General features: G+C 47.1%; 1 protein-coding gene across 2 annotated transcripts in view; it reads left to right on the top strand.

Moving 5' to 3' along the window:
* ZNF697 (zinc finger protein 697) overlaps positions 1-11283 on the top strand; it is a 30308-nt gene extending 19025 nt beyond the window's left edge. The window contains exons 1-3 of one of the 2 annotated variants that reach the window (XM_017869852.1): positions 3872-3926; positions 4541-4803; positions 6544-11283. In XM_017869852.1, coding sequence (XP_017725341.1) covers positions 4578-4803; positions 6544-7952 — 1635 coding nt within the window. In that variant the 5' untranslated portion in view covers positions 3872-3926; positions 4541-4577 and the 3' untranslated portion in view covers positions 7953-11283. Of the gene's footprint in view, positions 1-3871; positions 3927-4540; positions 4804-6543 lie in introns of those variants that run through there. The other variant, XM_017869853.1, reaches the window with a different exon arrangement.
* Positions 11284-17741: the final 6458 nt, after the last annotated feature.

The following is a 17741-nucleotide window of genomic DNA, read 5'->3' as shown; positions in this document are numbered from 1 at the left end:
TTGCCCAGGCTGGAGACTTTTCTCTTTTAGAGATACTTGATCACATTCACCTCTGCTCTGTAGCAATGTCTTCAAAGTGATCTGATTTTTCTTTCAAGTGGGGTTGATTTTATCTAGAAGGCTCTTGAGCATTTTCCTGGTGATAGGCCTTACTTTTTTGAAATGGAGGTGGGGAAAGGGACATGAAAATATCACAAGTTCTAGAAACCAGGATTTGAGCAGTCTTGTTGAAGTTGCCCAATCCCACCCTGAAGTGATCTGCATCCAAGAAAAAGGTTTTGTGATGGTGGTGGTGGAATGTTTGGGGATTAAGAGTTTGCTGTGTGGATTAACAAGCTGGAGCTGGAAATGTCTAATGAAACTGACAATGATGCCTTCCTGGATCAACTCACCTGTGTGTCATATGACAAGCTTGAAGAGGACTCAGGAACATTCAAACCCAACCTTCTCATGGAACAGAAGCCCGAAGGGGGCAAACGCTTAAAGTCACACAGCACAATGGTTGTGTTGGCCATAAACCAGAATTGTCTCCCTCAGTGATTACAAGTAGATGTAGAACTAAGTTTTGTATGCCCACCACGCTATTGCTTTCCCCCCTTAAACTTCTATTTCTTCTTATTGGGGGAAGGAGGGCTCCCTTACAGATGGTGTAAGTCAGAGTTTACTGAACCAGGCACCCACACCCTATTTAGCTTTAGGCCTATACTCTGTTTACAGGATGGGCAATCAGCAGCTGAAAACTAACTGAATTTGGAATTAAACCTTTCTCCCTCTACCTAGCTCCCTTAAGCAACTAGTCTCTCCCTGGTTCTTGAATCCACGTTGTGAGTTGTTCATTAATAGAACCTTTAGCAGCAAGGCTGGGGGAAGCCGTTTGTACTTGCCAAAGGCCATTCTCCATGAACATAGCTGTGAATAGGTGACCCCCAGTTTAGAATGGGGTGTGTATAATTTTCTTAAGAAGCTGGTTGAAGTTTCATCATAGTTATAACTACCATTTATTGTGTCTCTAACATGCCAGCAGCTTTTATAAACATTAATTTCTGTGGCTCGAGAAACAACCCTGCAAGGTAGGAGGCAGCATCCTTGTTCTTATGGATGCAGAATCTGAGATTCAGTAAGGCTGAGAAACTTGTACAAGGTAAAGTGGCTGGCAAAGAGCAGAGGATTCAGACCCAGGTCAATCTGGCCACAAAGCGATCACACTGCCCCGCTGCCCATTGGATATCCAGCTCCAGCCTTGCCTAGGAAAACATGTTGCTAGTTTTTGCGAGTGAATGGGAAAGGAGCTGGAACAAAATATGCCTGAATATCTGACACTTTATACCATGGTGTCTGGTGTTTTTGAATATTAAGTTTTCTAGACTGAGGTTATCACAACTCCCGCCCTTGTCTTCCTTTTTATTACTTCTAGAGTAATTGTACTTTTAACATCTTCTATCATGTTAAAAACAAAGTTGGTTATTTTCTGATTAAAAAATACCTGTTTATGTAGAAAATACAGATGTACAAAGAGGACAAGTCTTCTCAAACTATATACCAGCTTCTGGTTAAGAATGTGTGTACGGGAGCTAGACTTGCAAAAGTATGTATCCCAGCTCTGCAGTTTATAATGTGTATGACTTCGGACTCGTCACTTCTGTGCCCGTTTCCTATCTGTGAAGTTGGAAATATCCTACTTTATTACGTTAACATCAAATGAGTTAATAGCTGCAAAGCCCCCAAAGTGACCGAGATGCTTAGTATTTTAATAAACTTCTGATCTTCCTCTCTGATCTGTGTATACGTGTGTAAGTATACATGTTAGTATGCATATAAGCCAAAATGAAATATTTTTCAAACCAGCTGCTTTTCATATAATTGTATCGTGATCACCTTTCCTAACCTCTAAATAACCTTCTCCATTACCTGACAACTGCCTAAAACCCATGATGTGCTAGTGTGAATGGAACTGAATCCGTGTTACGGGGCATGCAGATTTCCAGATTTGCACTAACATAATGCATTTTTAAACAAATTTTAGTTGTTGTCCCATGAATGGTATCTGGGTGACAGGAACTTCAAGCTCTTTTCAGAGCACACTTAATCCTCCCTCCCCTAGTCTAAATGAAAATAAGGATCAGGAAGTACTCCCTTCGGAGCTCAGAACCTGCCTTAATTCTGAGGCAGCACTGTGAACTCTTCATATGTCAGCCGTAAGTGGGGAACTCACTCTGGCTCTCCCCTTTCCCTGCCTTTAAATCTAGCAAACCATGTTTCCCCATTTAATATCTGATATCTCGGTTCCCAATAAATCACAAATCAGAACGTTCTGGTGTTCCATTATTGCTATGTCTGAGGTGCCCCCTACGAAGCCTGCCCCTAAAAGGGCTTAGAAGTGAAGCCCTGCTCCCTGTTTCCCAGATTGGACTCCTAAATCCTGTCCCTTAGGATGGAGTGCTGCAGTCCCTTTTGTGCCATGCTGGGTACTGTACCTTGCCGTTTTAGTTTTATGAGTTTCTGATGACATGATTATTTAACTTTATTGACACAGAACCCTCCTGCTGGTCTCAGATTAGTAGAAACCATTGATTGGTCCCCTCTTAACTCCCCCGTCCCCTGCCCCCCACCCTGCCAACGCCTGCAGTTTTTCACTACTAGCAAATCAATAGGTCATGTTTGATGACCCTACTCTTGCCTATCCACTTGCAGGTGTATTATATATGCAGACTCAAGGGATGTACTTGTCCATTGTGTCTGAGCTCCAAAGAGGCAAGATTGACGGGCAGAAGTGATTTGGGGTCAGTAGTCACGGAGTATACCTCTTAAAATGTTTACAGCTTTAATGAGATTTTTCTCCTACTGTCTTAGACAAGAAATCTCCAAATGTTGGAAACTTGGCATTTTAAACAGTATACATTCTAAAGGAATTCAACTGCATTTCAGGACCTGTTGACTGACCTGACTCAGACACAGTCATATCCTAAGACATTAAAGGAAAGGGATTGATGTTCCCTCTAATTTAGGGAGTATATCATCGTCTCTCAGAAAGAGTCTAATATGGTGATGCATCTGCCAAAATTACAGAGTGGGTGGCACGTCTTTGGGGTATGCTGGAATGGCATCAGGACTTAAGAGGAAAAATGTGTGTATTACATGCTTGTAAAACTCAAAGCATCAGTTACTCTCTGCAATATTTTCCAAAGTGCTTTTTCATTAGTTTCCTTCTAACACTCTCCCTGTGAGAAAGGTTAAGTAGCATTACCCTTCTTCCATTCATGAGGACACTGGAACAATGAGAGGTTAATTGACTTGCTTTGGGCTCTCTACAGTGAGGCTGACCCAGCTGGAATTTCCAACTTCCGCTGCCTGGAACTCCAGCTTACCATTCCAAAGGCTCTGTAGAACCAGGGCCACCTCAGAGAAGGCCTCCGCAGAGGCAGGAAAAGCTCCCAGCCAAGAAAGGGGCATCTTGCTCAGCCATGTTCTTGCTGTTTGGGGACTGCTGAGGCAGAGAGCTAGTCTCTTCAAAGTTATAGTCCAAGATCCTCGACCTAGAAACTGTTTGGCTGCCTGGAGCTAAGCTGTAGGAGTGATGGATGGCAGAAATAACTTATTTTTGGCTCAACTGCTCAGTCTTGGCAGGGGGCCCTTTAAATTTGAAATGTTATCCTGACATCTACAAAAGGCTTAGGAATCTGATGTCATTTTCTCCCTATGATTCACATGTTGGCCTTTTCTGTAGAGGGGTTACCAGTTATCTCTGGTGCATGTTCCTGTTAAGGGTTCTCTGCAATTAGGATACTGTAAAATATGTAATTAGGATTGATAGAGATGGCTTCTAATATAGAGGGTCACCTGTACCTCTTATTCCTGACCCCACCAGGCCTACTTGAATCATCTTGGCTCACTCCTCCCTGCAAAGCAGATCCTTACTACAAAGCCAGGTTGGTGGTGCTGTTGGTGACATGGTCTTAGACAAGAAGTTACTATACTTGATGCTTCTGTTATCCTTGTGTCTTGATGTACTTTTTCTCTGGCTTCTTAAATGAGCCAACATACTTGCATGATAACCAAAATACTTGCAAGGTTGCTGTGGGCTGGAGAACAAGCTTAATAAGAGTATGAAAAGCATGGAACTTTGAGGCAGCACAATTGCTTAATCCCCACTCTAGTGCTTATAAGTTATGTAGCCTTGGGCTAGTTAGTGGCCTCTTCTTTTTGAGTTTTGCGTTTTCTCACCTGTACAAATGGGAACAGCTACTTCACTGTTAAGCTATAAAACCACACTAATAGACATCCATATCATACCCAGAAGATCAAGATTTGGTCCAGTGAGAGTTGGCATCCAACCTCATAGTGAGGTTGTCACTGTTCTCCTGCCACCCAGTCCACCCTCCTTTGCACTCACTTGTTTATTTTAAAATGTGGAGTGAAGTGGAGGTTTGCCATCTGGGGCTTGGAACTCTATACATTTTATTTGACTTGGAAATTAAGACTAGACGTGGTGAGGGGATGAGACCAGACTGACATGACCTTTCTTTGTGTTTTTCTGGAGCAGGGATTCCTGGTCACCTCCCTTGCCCTTTTCTTCCTGGATGAAACAAGAAGATAATCAGGACGTCTGTGCACACCAGGACTCGGAAGACAAAGCGATGGGTTCCGATTTTGAGGACTCTGAGGACAGGGAAGGGGACCCAGAAGAAAGAGAAATGGGCTCTAATCCACAGGACACAAACAAGAGAGAAGGCCATCTGGAGCCAGAGATGGGCTCTAACCCACAGGACTCAAGGCACAGGGAAGCAGTGCCTGACACCTGCACAGGTGAGGAGAAAGCTGGGATTTCTATGCAACTTGCCCCATTTACACTTACTTCTAGCTCCTCTAGAATCCTAACCAGGGACAGCATTCTCTGTAAGGGAGTTACCTAGAGAGGACCATTAAGCGGGATTCTGTACTGACTTGCCTTTCTTGTGTTAGCCTGAAGAGATCCTTTTCTTCAGCCCAGTCTGAGGTGAGCTGTGAAGAGGCTCACTCAGTGGCATAGTACTTTACAGTGTAGAGAATGCGGCTATAAATTAACCCCTGGAACAACACTACAGTAGAATTAACCAGGTAGTATTAGAATCCACCTCACAGGGTTTCTGGGAGTTAAATGAGTTGCTGTGTATAGAGTTACTAAGCACAGTACTGTGCAAATAGGAAGTATCCAGATGTTTACAGTTATGTTCTCATCTCCCTTTGCAGATAAGTCAACTCAGTGGTAAGTGACCTGCCTAGGTTCATGTGGCTAATTCCCAAAGTGCCCATGGCCTCTGCTAAATGCCTTACTCTTACTGACCTGAAAGAGAGAACGCTGGGCCTCCACCCACCCCCTTGTTTCCGTCTTTGGGCATTCATTACTGCTCAGTGCATGCTCTGGGGACAGAAATGAGCTAAAATACTTTATGGCTAGGACTGCGAGGTTACATTCCTTCCCCTGTGACACAGTCCCAGACTCCCTGCTGCCCTCCTCCGCAGTGCACACAAGCATGTGAAGGAGGGCACATGTGAGGCCGTTCACATCTCAGCATCTTCCCTCTGCTTGGGGATACGCAGCCAGAGACCAACAGGTGTGTGTCCTGGACCAGCCTCTAACCTGGGCTCACCAGCTCTAGGTTCTGTAATCTCTTTCTCTATTCCCTACTACTATCCTCCTCCCCGACCCATAGTAAAGTCCTGAAGGTGAGTTCAGTTTTTTGGTCCACCATAAGCTGTTTCAGACTGACCAAATGTACTTTAAAAATTAGTCCAGGGGGCCGGGCGCGATGGTTCACGCCTGTAATCCCAGCGCTTTGGAGGCCGGGGTGGGTGGAAAACGAGGTCAGCAGATTGAGACCAGCCTGACCAACATGGTGAAACCCCATCTCTACTAACAAAAATTAGCCAAGTGTGGTGGCATGAGCCTGTAATCCCAGCTACTCAGGAGGCTGAGGCAGGAGAATCGCTTGAACCCAGGAGGCAGAGGTTGCAGTGAGCCGAGATCGCCCCACTGCACTCCAGCCTGGACGACAGAGCAAGACTCCTTCTCAAAAAGAAAGAAAAAAAGAAAAAATTAGTCCAGGGCCTGGTTAGGCCAGGTGGTCTTTCTCAGGTTGGCAGACTGTTCTTGTCTTTTGAGACTAGAATCTGAAAAGGCATTGGTAGCTCTTGGAGTGAGTAAACCTTTTCTCCTGAGCTCTTAGGGAGTGTCCCACCTGGCACAGACTTGACTATCCTGAACACAGGCAGTCAGGCCTTCAGATGGCTCTGCTAGGCAGTGCCTCGGGTCCAGCTAGTGGGGCCTGGGCCTGAGGCAGCTGCCTGAAGAACTGGTGGGCAGAGGGGTCAATGAGTGCACTTTCCTTTAGGCCTTTCCCTGCAGGATCCAGTTGAGAGAGGCTCCACTCTCAGGGGGCCTTGAAGGGGCAGGGATCCTAAGTGCCTGGGGAAGGGTATCACAGTTTTATTACTGAGGTTTCCTCTGGGCTTACCTTTTGAATGCCAAATATCGTAATCCCCCACTGCCACCTTTTTCTGTTGCAGGGGGGCAGCTGAGTGAGGAAGAAGGCGTTCCTGTCCGTGGGGAAGAGGATGCCCAATCTGGTGTAGCTGACATGGCGATGTTCCCAGGACTGTCTGAGTCTGACAGCATATCCCGGAGCCTCCAGGAGGTGGACGAGAGTGCTGGGAAGAACCGGCAGGAGGAGGAAGAGGAGCAGCCGGCCCCTCCCGTACTTCCCTGGAGGCGACACCTCTCCCTGGGGACTCGGCACCGAGGTGACAAGCCCGCCCACCGCCGCTTCCACCGGCTCCACCACCCCATGGCTATGGACCTCGGGGAGCTGGATAGCCTGGTGGCCAGCATCATGGACGCGCCCACCATCTGCCCCGACTGCGGGGAGAGCTTCAGTCCCGGTGCCGCCTTCCTGCAGCACCAGCGCATTCACCGCCTGGCGGAGGCCGCTGCTGCCGCCAGCCTGGAGCCCTTCGGCCTGGCTGGCGAGTGCGACGCGATGGTGGGCATGATGGGGGTGGGTGTGGCGGGGGGCTTCGGAGCCGGGTCCCCGCTGGCCCGGCCACCGCGCGAAAAGCCCTTCCGCTGCGGGGAGTGCGGCAAGGGCTTCAGCCGCAACACCTACCTGACCAACCACCTGCGCTTGCACACGGGCGAGCGGCCCAACCTGTGCGCAGACTGCGGCAAGAGCTTCAGCTGGCGCGCCGACCTGCTCAAGCACCGGCGCCTGCACACGGGAGAGAAGCCCTACCCGTGCCCCGAGTGTGGCGAGGCCTTCAGCCTCAGCTCGCATCTGCTGAGCCACCGGCGCGCGCACGCGGCTGCCAGCGGCGCGGGGGCGGCAGCGCTGCGGCCCTTTGCCTGCGGGGAGTGCGGCAAGGGCTTCGTGCGCCGTTCGCACCTGGCCAACCACCAGCGCATCCACACGGGCGAGAAGCCCCACGGCTGTGGCGAGTGCGGCAAGCGCTTCAGCTGGCGCTCGGACTTGGTGAAGCACCAGCGCGTGCACACGGGCGAGAAGCCCTACATGTGCTCCGAGTGCGGCGAGACCTTCAGCGTCAGCTCGCACCTCTTCACGCACAAGCGCACGCACTCGGGTGAGCGACCCTACGTGTGCCGCGAGTGCGGGAAGGGCTTTGGGCGTAACTCGCACCTGGTGAACCACCTGCGTGTGCACACCGGCGAGAAGCCCTTCCGCTGCGGCCAGTGCGAGAAGCGCTTCAGCGACTTCTCCACGCTCACCCAGCACCAGCGCACGCACACGGGCGAGAAGCCTTACACGTGCATCGAGTGCGGCAAGAGCTTTATCCAGAGCTCCCACCTGATCCGCCACCGCCGCATCCACACGGGCAACAAGCCGCACAAGTGCGCGGGCTGCGGCAAAGGCTTCCGCTACAAAACGCACCTCGCGCAGCACCAGAAGCTGCACCTGTGCTAGGGTCTGGGTCCAAGGGAGGCTGCCCTCTGGGGAGCCTTTAGGGGGTAGATGTCCTGGGACTGACCCAGGGGAAGGAAATGGGGAAGGGGCGGGAGGGACAATCTGAGAGTGACTGGGGAGCCTTTGGTGTTCGGGGTTTCCTGAAGTGGGAGGAGGGTTGAGTAAGAGTTGTTCTTTCCCGGTGCTATACTTGCCTCCTCTCCATGGAAGAAATGTTCAGGAGATGCGCTTGGGATGATGACTTCCTTAAATACACGCTGTAGGGGGTGAAGAGCTTGGAGGACCAGGCGCTTTGAGGACCTTGAGGAAGGGCAGTTCGTGGGCTGGGGTGGGAACAGGATGGCGGGCAATAGACTAGGGTAGGCCGCGATGGCCTGTAGGAGTCTGCAGGGAGAGGGTGTAAATGAGGGCTATGGGACAAAATAAAACCAAGTGTAAGTGATTCTATCTTGGTTCCACCAAGTGGTAAGCCAGAGTTTGCCCGGTCTCCGCACATCACCTGTTGTCTCACAAAAAGTAGGGGAACCTTGTCACACAGGAAAGGATATTTAATGTACTTTTCCTTTCTCTGAGCCACAGTTAGCTGCTATTTTGAAGCATCCAAGGGAAAGTGGGCTGAAAAACGCTGCACTCTCATTTTAAGGGGCAATGTCTGGGGTTTACAAATTCATTTATAACTGGTTCTCAGATGTGGGAAATCCTGATTTTGTTCCGGGTTCTTTGCTACTCCCTTGAAAATAATCTAGCTTCATGCTGGGTCAAGGTGGTTTACCTGGATGACCCCCCTTCCCCGCCCTCGCCCCATCCCAGGTGTGTGCCACACCCAGTATTTCTTTCAGGTCTCAACTGTGGTCTTTTAAGTGCAGGGAAAAGGAACAATCACAGCTATGTGTGACTTTCCTTTTTGCACCTCACCTTGATGTAGGTGTTTCAAGTGAACTTTAGACCATCAACAGTTGCCCAGTGACCTGCTAAAAAGTCAACTAGCTCGCAGTTTTGCTGGCCTTTATGTGAGAAATCCAGGAAAGTGTTGACATTGTTGGGATGCAAAACTCCTTGGTCTCATTTGCCTTCGCTTAGCATTTGTTAGTGACTTCCACTAACCCCCACCTCCGTGCATATGAGGGATCTAGTCTAAGTAAGAATGTCTTTTTCCTGCATGTGAAGGCACAGTAGAAATCTCAAGGCTCTACCCAGGAGAGCCCAGTCAGGGAGAGGTGTAAATGCAAAATTGCCAAATAGCACAAACAATGAATGTTTTCTGGTTGTTATATAGATGCCAAAATAGCACTTTGATATTTGCAAAGTGCTTTATGCTTTTTAATAATTGTTAGTTGTTTCTCACATCATTGTGAGTTAGATCAGTATTATGACCCCTGTCTTAGGGAAGGCCTGGGAACAGGAGCGTGCAGGCTGTCCTGAAGAGAGGCTGAGGACAGTTGTGAATAATTGTAGCCTGACCTTTTGCATTCTCCAGCTCAGCTGCTAGAAAGACTTGCCTGTCATGATTTATATAATAAAATAAGGACACTGAAAATTCTTATGCTTGATGAAAAACTTAAGGCTAGCCTAGAAGGGCCAAACATGTCCTTATTGACAAAGCTGGTCTTTGTCGCCTAATTAGGGTATCCTAGCTGTGTTCCATTTCTAGTAGGGGGCTGTAGTTAGATGACTCTTGTGTAGATTTCAGTTACTTATGCTGAAGATCCCTGCCCTAGGTTAGCCTTTAGAAGTTAGAGTTGTGGAAAGCGGTATTGTTTTCTTCACTAGTGATTGTTACCCTACACATTTCATGGAAGCATCTTCACAAAATATTGGACACAGTTGAAGGGGGAAAAAAAGCTACGAGATTGTTTTTACAGTTTTAGCAAAGTTTCTGTGGATGCTAGTAATTTATACTTGATCAGTTGTATTCTAGTAAAGAACCTCTTTGGGGACTGTAGGAAAGCATGTTTTTGTGGTTATAAAAACACTTAAAAATCCTGATAATTCTGGGCTTGTATAATGCCTGTTGATCTTGCCCTCTGAATCAATTTATTGTTATTCACAAATGCAAATAGGTTTTCAAACTGTAGACAGTTTTGAATGACATTAATTCTCGTTTTCTTTTAGTCAGGAGTAATACAAGCAAAGCAAGTGTCCGTTTTGAATTCTGATTTGTAATCTGAATACTAAGCATATTAGACCCACCTGAAAATAATATAGCCAATTTTTAGGTAATCTTACTGCTTCGTGGGTTTCTTTCCATGTACATCTACCTCTTCCAGCTGTTTTAAGTTCTCTTAAGTCTGTGCCTATGAAATCTCATCCACCTTTTGATTATTCATGGATTGATTATCCGTTTTGTTTTGTTTTGTTTTTTTTTGTTTTTTGTTTTTTGTTTTTTGTTTGCTGCCATTGCTATGCCTGGTCTCGTCTGCATCAAATATACTACATATCAGCAACTTTAGAGAATGGGTTCAACAGGGAGTGGAGAGTGAAGCTAATGTAAAATAGTTTAGTGGCAGTGGGAATCTTTGGACTTCGTTTACCTCTCTCGTTATTTCTATTACCATGGATAAGAGAGTCAGCTGCTACTTTGATATCCCTTCTATGAGCAAATTCTTAGCAGAAGAAAACAATCCAGCTACCAACACCCGACTCTATTGGTGCATTTAAAATGTGATTCCATTTTTTCTTACAGTTCTTCAGGGAACTTATCTGCATTAAGTGAGGTTAAATGCATTCAGGAGGTTGTTTCTTCTATCTAGTTTTAGAATAATATTTCTTTGGCAAACCCTGTTAACTGCGGTTCACCCTTGAAAACGTTCACCTGAGGACTTTTCCCACCAACTCGTTAATGATGGTGGAAGCAAGTGTATTATTTGTTTCCTGGAGAATTTGGTGAAGAGCAGTCTTCTGCTGCTGCTCTTTACTAAGCAAAACCTGGAGCAGTTTAAATAGGCTAAATGGTTTTGATTAAATCTTGAGCTCCGAGTTGGAAGGAGAAAATGAGAAGTTAACCCCTTGAGCCATGTGGTCTCTTTACAATCAAGAGACTGTACATATGTGAAAAAATGCAAATTAAGGAACGGTGTTCATAGACAATCTAAACTGTGTTTCTGAAGTTTGTGCACATTTTTCTTCACTGTAATGTTATTTTACAGCTGTTTGTTAAAATAGTGAATAATTTAATGATCCTAAAAGTAACAGGTTTTGTGTGAGTGTGCTTGTATATGTGAGAATTGCCTTATTTTCAGGTTGTTTTATTTAATGATGGTTCCTTGGACAGCATTCTGGTGTTCAGCAACCAATATGGAATATTTGTCATTAAATCCATATCAGTCTTTTACCATGTCATTCTTCTTTGACACACATTAAATGCCACTCAGCTCTACCTATGGAAGCTATGTTCCTGTAGAACAAGGGTTGACAAACTACCACATGTGCCCCGCATATTTTTGTACATAAAGTTGCGTTAGAATACAGTCATACCCATACCCAGGCACATTTGCATAGTATCTGTGCTACTTCACCCTGAATTTGCTGTGAGTGGGCCTCTGCCCACATTCCGATTAGAAAAACTATACCTGGTCAACCTGGAATTCTTGAGGTTTGATTAGTTTAAGCTACAGATTTTCTTAACCTTGGAGAGCTTTTTGGATTGTTTGCCTTTTAAATGAAGAGAGCGATTAATTGGAGTGAGGCCTAAGTTCCTGTAGTTTTATAGAAACTCCCCAGGTGATTTTAATGGGCAAACAGGGTTGAGAACTCTGTAGGACCAATTAGAGACCCCCCCATTCTTTCTTGGGAATTATAGTAAGTATAATAATATGTAAGGCTCAAATCTTCTCCTCTGCTGGGGAGTATGGAGGCAAAGGGCAATGCAAGGTGCAACATACTTTGTTTGCTCCTGGTGGGCCACCTTTCACACAGCTGCTCCAAATAATGACTATAATAAGAGCCAGGAAAAGTACCTGTCTTGGCTGTCCATCTGATGACAATGGAATGAGTGTGGAAGGCTGCTGCTAGCCTTCACCGTCTTCGCCACTCAGTCAGCCTTCTTCTGCTTCTCTCAGATCTTCATTCCCCCAACTCAGCTCACTTAATAAAGCAAAACACCAGGCATGACTCCTTTGCTCAGCTGCCCTTGGCATTCATATAATTTCCGTCCTCTCTGCCCCTGTGGGAGGGGAGGGGCACAGCTGGCCAGTCTCCAGCACGAATTGCCTAGTGATTGCTCCTCTCTCCCTGTCACAGCTGCAAGTACCCCGTAGATTGCAGATTTCTGCTGCTAGACTGTGGTTTCAAGGTCATCTCTGCTAACCCAAAGCACATTCCAATAGGTTTCAATTTCCAGCTGCTCCCTTGAGATCCAGGCCACTGTTCACAATGCTCTCTGCATCCAGCCGGTGCCCTGCCTCATTTCAGCAGTCAGGAATGCTCAGCTTTGGAAGCCGGTGAGGTGGGCGGCAAGGTGTTCCAGATACCACGTTGCCCCATGATTTTAAGAAAGTTGAAAAAGGTGTCAGTGTATGTGCAGTGTTCTAGTTGGCATTCCGACACATATATTTGAAGGATTTCCAACCTGAGTAAAGGAATTGCCAGACGCCAGTTCCTGGAGACCAGGGATTCACTGGAAGCGGTTCCATGCATTCTTTTATTCACTGAAGACACTCCACTGAGATGCTTTTCTGAAGGCATCAGGGGCTGAGGTAGGGAGTGGTTCTACCTGGGTGTTCTTGTTTTGTTTTGTTTTTTTGAGATGGAGTCTCCCTCTGTCGCCCAGGCTGGAGTGCAGTGGCATGATCTCGGCTCACTGCAGGCTTCACCCCCGAGGTTCACGCCATTCTCCTGTCTCAGCCTCCTGAGTAGCTGGGACTACAGGCCCCTGCCACCACGCCCAGCAAATTTTTTGTATTTTTAGTAGAGATGGGGTATCACCGTGTTAGCCAGGATGGTCTCGATCTCCTGACCTTGTGATCCGCCCGCCTTGGCCTCCCAAAGTGCTGGGATTACAGGCGTGAGCCACCGTGCCCAGCCCCGCTTGGGTGTCTGATACCATCTGTGTATGACTGGCCTTCCACAGGCCCCAGGGCTGTGTCTCATTAAGAGCGGAGACCCTGGGAATTTCACCCCTCAGCTGAGTGGGCAAGTGCCGGATATAGTGCTCAGTGCTAGGGAGACAGGCATGAGAGAGGTACAGATGCTTACACATTCCAACACCATTTAAGGGCGAAGGTGAAGGCTGATTTTGTTTCCTGCCAGCCCAACCTGCTTGGGGTGAATGATTTTGCCAACTATAAGTATGAATTTAAGGATTTGGCCTCTGGGGCTGCAGGGGGTGGGAGGTGGACAGGGGGGAATTTCATGTCAAGACTTCACATGTTATGCTAGGGCAAGATGGTACATTCAACAAAGGCTCAGCGTTAAGCAGATTCTCTGCCAAGGACTCTGGAACTCTAAGTCAGAGTCCCCACCACTGCTGCAAATCAGGCAATGTCCACTTTAGCTGGCTTTGTTGGGTGAGGGAAAGGACAGTGTGTGACCTTGGAAAAGCTAGCTCACTTTGTCAAGGGGCTGGAAAAGGATCTGGCTAGACATGTCTCTTGTCAAGGGTGGCATTAGCGATTGTCTGAAATGAGGGTCACCTCAAGGTTTCAGCTGAAGTAGCTCTGCTGATTTCTGTGTTGAAGTTAGTAGATTTGGTAGAAATCACAGACATGACTTCACAGCCTGAGATTCACTGGACTGACACAGCCACTGTTCAGTGCTGCTGCAGCCTAGACCAAGCCCTATAGGTATTCTTGATCTTGCTCTCATCTGTGCATGGAAAGATGCAGGTGTAAGGTGTGGGAAAATCAAACAAAATGACAAGCATGAAGGCTCTTGTAAGATTCAGGGACTTGGGTGAATGTTAGGAAGCAAGGTAGTTACAAGGTGTTCATGCTCAGTGCTGCAGAGAAGGGGCTGCTGAGGGGCGTCCTAAACTCTTGTATCATAGCTCCTGGGATCCCAGAAGGAGGACAGAGGCAGTTGCTGTGCACATGGACTGAATCTTCTGGGATTTCCAGCTCCTGGGGCAGGGTGATAAGGGAGTGACAAGGCGTGGCCTCCCTTTCCTGAGAACACGAAGAAAGAAGTAACTAGTTCTGCATCTCCTTTGAGGGTGTGCTGTGAGTGGAGTGTGCAGGGCAGAGCTTTGGCACGAACTGGCAGTGGTGTTGAGCAAGACATGACTTTTCTGGGCTTCTGTTTCCTCTTCACTAGGCACTGTCTTTATTGGCCCTGCCCATTTTAATTTCTAGTGATTGTCAAAGAATTTTAAAACCTACTTGGAAACATCCATAGCTTAATGCCAAAATAAAAGGACATATTTAAGTCAGCACTAAGTTCTGCAATTTAGTGGTCATCAGATATCAGGGAGGGAGGGAATCGGTTCCTACTTGGCCCCACTTCTTGATCCTTTACAACCCTAGGAGAGGTATGATGCCCCTTTCCCAGTGAGGTGCCAGGTGCCACTAGAGCCAGGGAAAGGCTGGGAAACCACTTTCTCAAATAACTTTGGCTTCACACAAACAAATAAGCACATGGAGGCTTGTGTTATTATGAAGTTTAGCTGCGGAAGTGTGCAGGTGCCAGAGGATGCAAATCATCTTACACTTTCACAGTCCAGTGTCACTGGCAACAGACCTTAGAAACGAGCCATAACCTTCATTTTGCAGGAAAGGAAACAGACCCAGGAAGGTGAAGAGATTTGCTTCACTTCAATGGCAAAATTGAAATGAGAACGCAGGATTTTCACTCTTCACTCTTATTTGCAAAAATATTCTGCTTCTAAAACAAAAGAATACTTGCTTGTTTTTTGCCCTCCTGACCCCTTTGCTTAGTTCCTCTCACCCCCAGCTACTTTTATTTCTATGCCACGAAGCCTCTGCCTGTCTTAATGTATGCAGCACCCACGTCCACAAGCTGACGTTCAGATGGGAGGTTGGGCTGTATGGACCAGACAAATGGATTAGACAGCTGACTTCTGGTTAAACCTGCCCTCTGCCCTCTTTCTAAATGTGTCTCATCCCAGGTCCTCCCCGCCCTTTATAAATATGTTGGTAGGGCAACCTCCTAGTTCTATGCCTTCACCCCCGCTTTTCATCTGAAAGGTAGCAAATCTTAGGTCACCATTACAGACAGTGGCCTAGGTGAACATTGGGAAAGTCATCTCACTTCCCAGGCCTCACTTTCCTCATTGGTAAAATGAAAGAAGGAAAGGAGTCCACAGTTAAAGCTGGAATAAAGGTCCCTAGATCCTTCTTTAACTTCAATTTAATAAAAATTGTAGAGATGAAGTCTTGTCCGGCATTGAATTCCTGCATTCGAGTGATCTTCCCCTTCAGCCTCCCAGTGGCTGGGAATACAGGTGTGCCACGTCATGCCTGATGAAGCTTTCTTTGTTCGAAAATCTGAACTCCGCAAAGATGTTGAGGTGCCCTGTAGGAACCAGGGAGCTTTTTTAATTTACCCACGATAGGTCAGCAATAGGTATTTTGCCTGCTGCTGAAAGAAGTTCTCATATTCAGTATTCACTGCATATTTTACAGGGATCAGTGCAAAATGAAATGTGGGGTCCCATGGCAGCGCCTTAAGCCAAGCACACGTCCTGGGTGACCTCACCAGCCGTGTGCCTAGAGAGCTACTCTGCTCAGAGCTACACCAGGGATTTGACAGACTCCAGCTGGTGCGAGAGGGAGTTAGGGCCAGGCTCATGAGAAGGGTATTCCTACTTCAGTGGCCAGGGTTCATGCTAAGATGACAATAGGCCCAGAGCCCATCTCACGCCCACCCCTCTGTCACCAGTACCTGTTTTGGAAGAAGGGCTGACTTCATTAGTGCTGGTTCTTCCATTTCTTGAGGAAAGATTGTGCTGTTCAATAGGGAGCTTCATGTTTCCAGAATAGATTACTGACTGTTTTGGAGTCTGCAACTGACCCCAGTGCCCCCTGCCTTTGGGGACAGAGTGGCCAAGCCACTTTCTTTTCATCCAGCCTTCCCCCTCCACTTCATAATGAACCTCTTTCATGCCTCAGATCGCCGACTCCATTCCCTGCTCATTCCCATTGGGTGGGATCCTGGGCCAAGATAAAGGAAAAGAACTCCCCTCCAATTTCCACCAGAGTCCCCCGATGTCTTAAGAAGCACATGAAGACGGAGAGGTTGCGTGGTCCTCACTTGAGTCAACTAAGAGTGGGAGATTCTCTTCTGAATTCAGTTTTCAAAAGCAGATTTTCCTTTTTTTGTAGTATAAAAATGCTCTAGGCATTGCACAATTTCAGGTTTTGGACCTAATTCCCAGTCCCTTTATAACCTTGGCAGCTGGGCTTCGCCTTCATCAGCCTTTCCCTTTCCCTGCTCACGGGCCTCTCACAACCCCACTCACTTTTCATATCACACAAATGAGTTCATTCTCAGCACCATACCCACTGTGTGGCTTTTCTCTTTCCCAGCTTTCACCATGATGCTCCAGCTTCTTCAGTTTCATCGACACCTTGAAATTCATCTTTGAATTATTTCTTGCTTTTTCATTCAAAGCATTCTGCTGCCCGACTCCCCATCACCTCCTCTCTCCATCCTAACAGTTGAGTTTACTTGTGTTTCATCCTTCCATCCATCAGCCCATGTGTCTGTTTTGTGGCAGTCACTGGGGACAGAGAGATGACATGTGAGTTACTGTCCTCAGGACATGTCAGTGTAGGGGTGAGGAACAGGACATATAAATGAAAAATTAGTGGCAGGGCAACTAGATATGCACAAAGCATGGAGGGTGTAAAAAGAGGTGCTTTGGATGGTGAATAAGGAGCTGGGAAGGATGCACTGGCAGGAGAGCTGGGGACCCTCTAAGCAGAAGGAATGCCATGCACTGGCCTGGGTTGATATAAAAGCATGCTGCATGCAGGAAGCCCTGAGTTTGGAAAATTGTTGAGGCACAAAGTAGGAGAATCTGGTGATAGGGCAGGGATTGATGAGAATTAGTCTGGAGTGTTAGGCAGTGCCCAGGTCTTCAGAGGCCCTCTATGTTATGCTGAGGCGCTCAGGCTCACCTTGACAGTCCTGACAGTCCTGGGGCTCTCCCTAGTGGTTACTTTTAGAAAGGGCATGACATGGTGAGACTAGTTTGGAGAGCACTCTGGCAACACTGCTGAGGATAGGTTTCATGGGTGACTCTCCAAGACAGGGAGGCCTGTGGGGAGTAAAAGTCGGAATGATGTTACCAGGGAGGAAGAGGACACATGCAAGAGGTGTTGTGGAGGTAAAGTTGGTAGAGCTGAATGATAGGTGGAAGGAGTTCGGGGCTGCCATCCAGGTGTCCGGCTTGAAAATGTGCATGCATGGGAATTCTGTGCCCACACCCAGTGCTGTCTAAACTAGCAGCCATTCTGCCTCAGGTCTTCCTCAGTTGCCCCTGTCTTCCGTTTTGTTACCAACACATAAATCAGGCCTTCATTTCTTACCTAGATTTTTGAAATATCCTGTTTATTTCTTTCAGTTCCTCCTACAAAATGCTGCCAAGGTAATCTTCCAGGGACAGCTGAACAATTCCCATTCATAGTGAATGATGTCCCAGCTTTTTGCATCACCATCAATATTCATTGCTAAAGGAGACATTCTTTTCCCGTGGAGTCCAATTTTTGAGAGAACATGAGGCATGTTGTATGTGTGAAGTAATTGAATGTCAAGTTGTCTTTTTTTTTTTTTTTGAGACAGTCTCACTCTGTCACCCAGGCTGGAGTATATTAGCGCAATCTTGGCTCACTG

This window comes from Rhinopithecus bieti, unplaced genomic scaffold, assembly GCF_001698545.2.
Source record: "Rhinopithecus bieti isolate Rb0 unplaced genomic scaffold, ASM169854v2 scaffold_3040, whole genome shotgun sequence".
In the NCBI taxonomy this organism is placed as follows: domain Eukaryota; kingdom Metazoa; phylum Chordata; class Mammalia; order Primates; family Cercopithecidae; genus Rhinopithecus; species Rhinopithecus bieti.
This window is presented reverse-complemented; position numbering and strand designations above follow the sequence as displayed.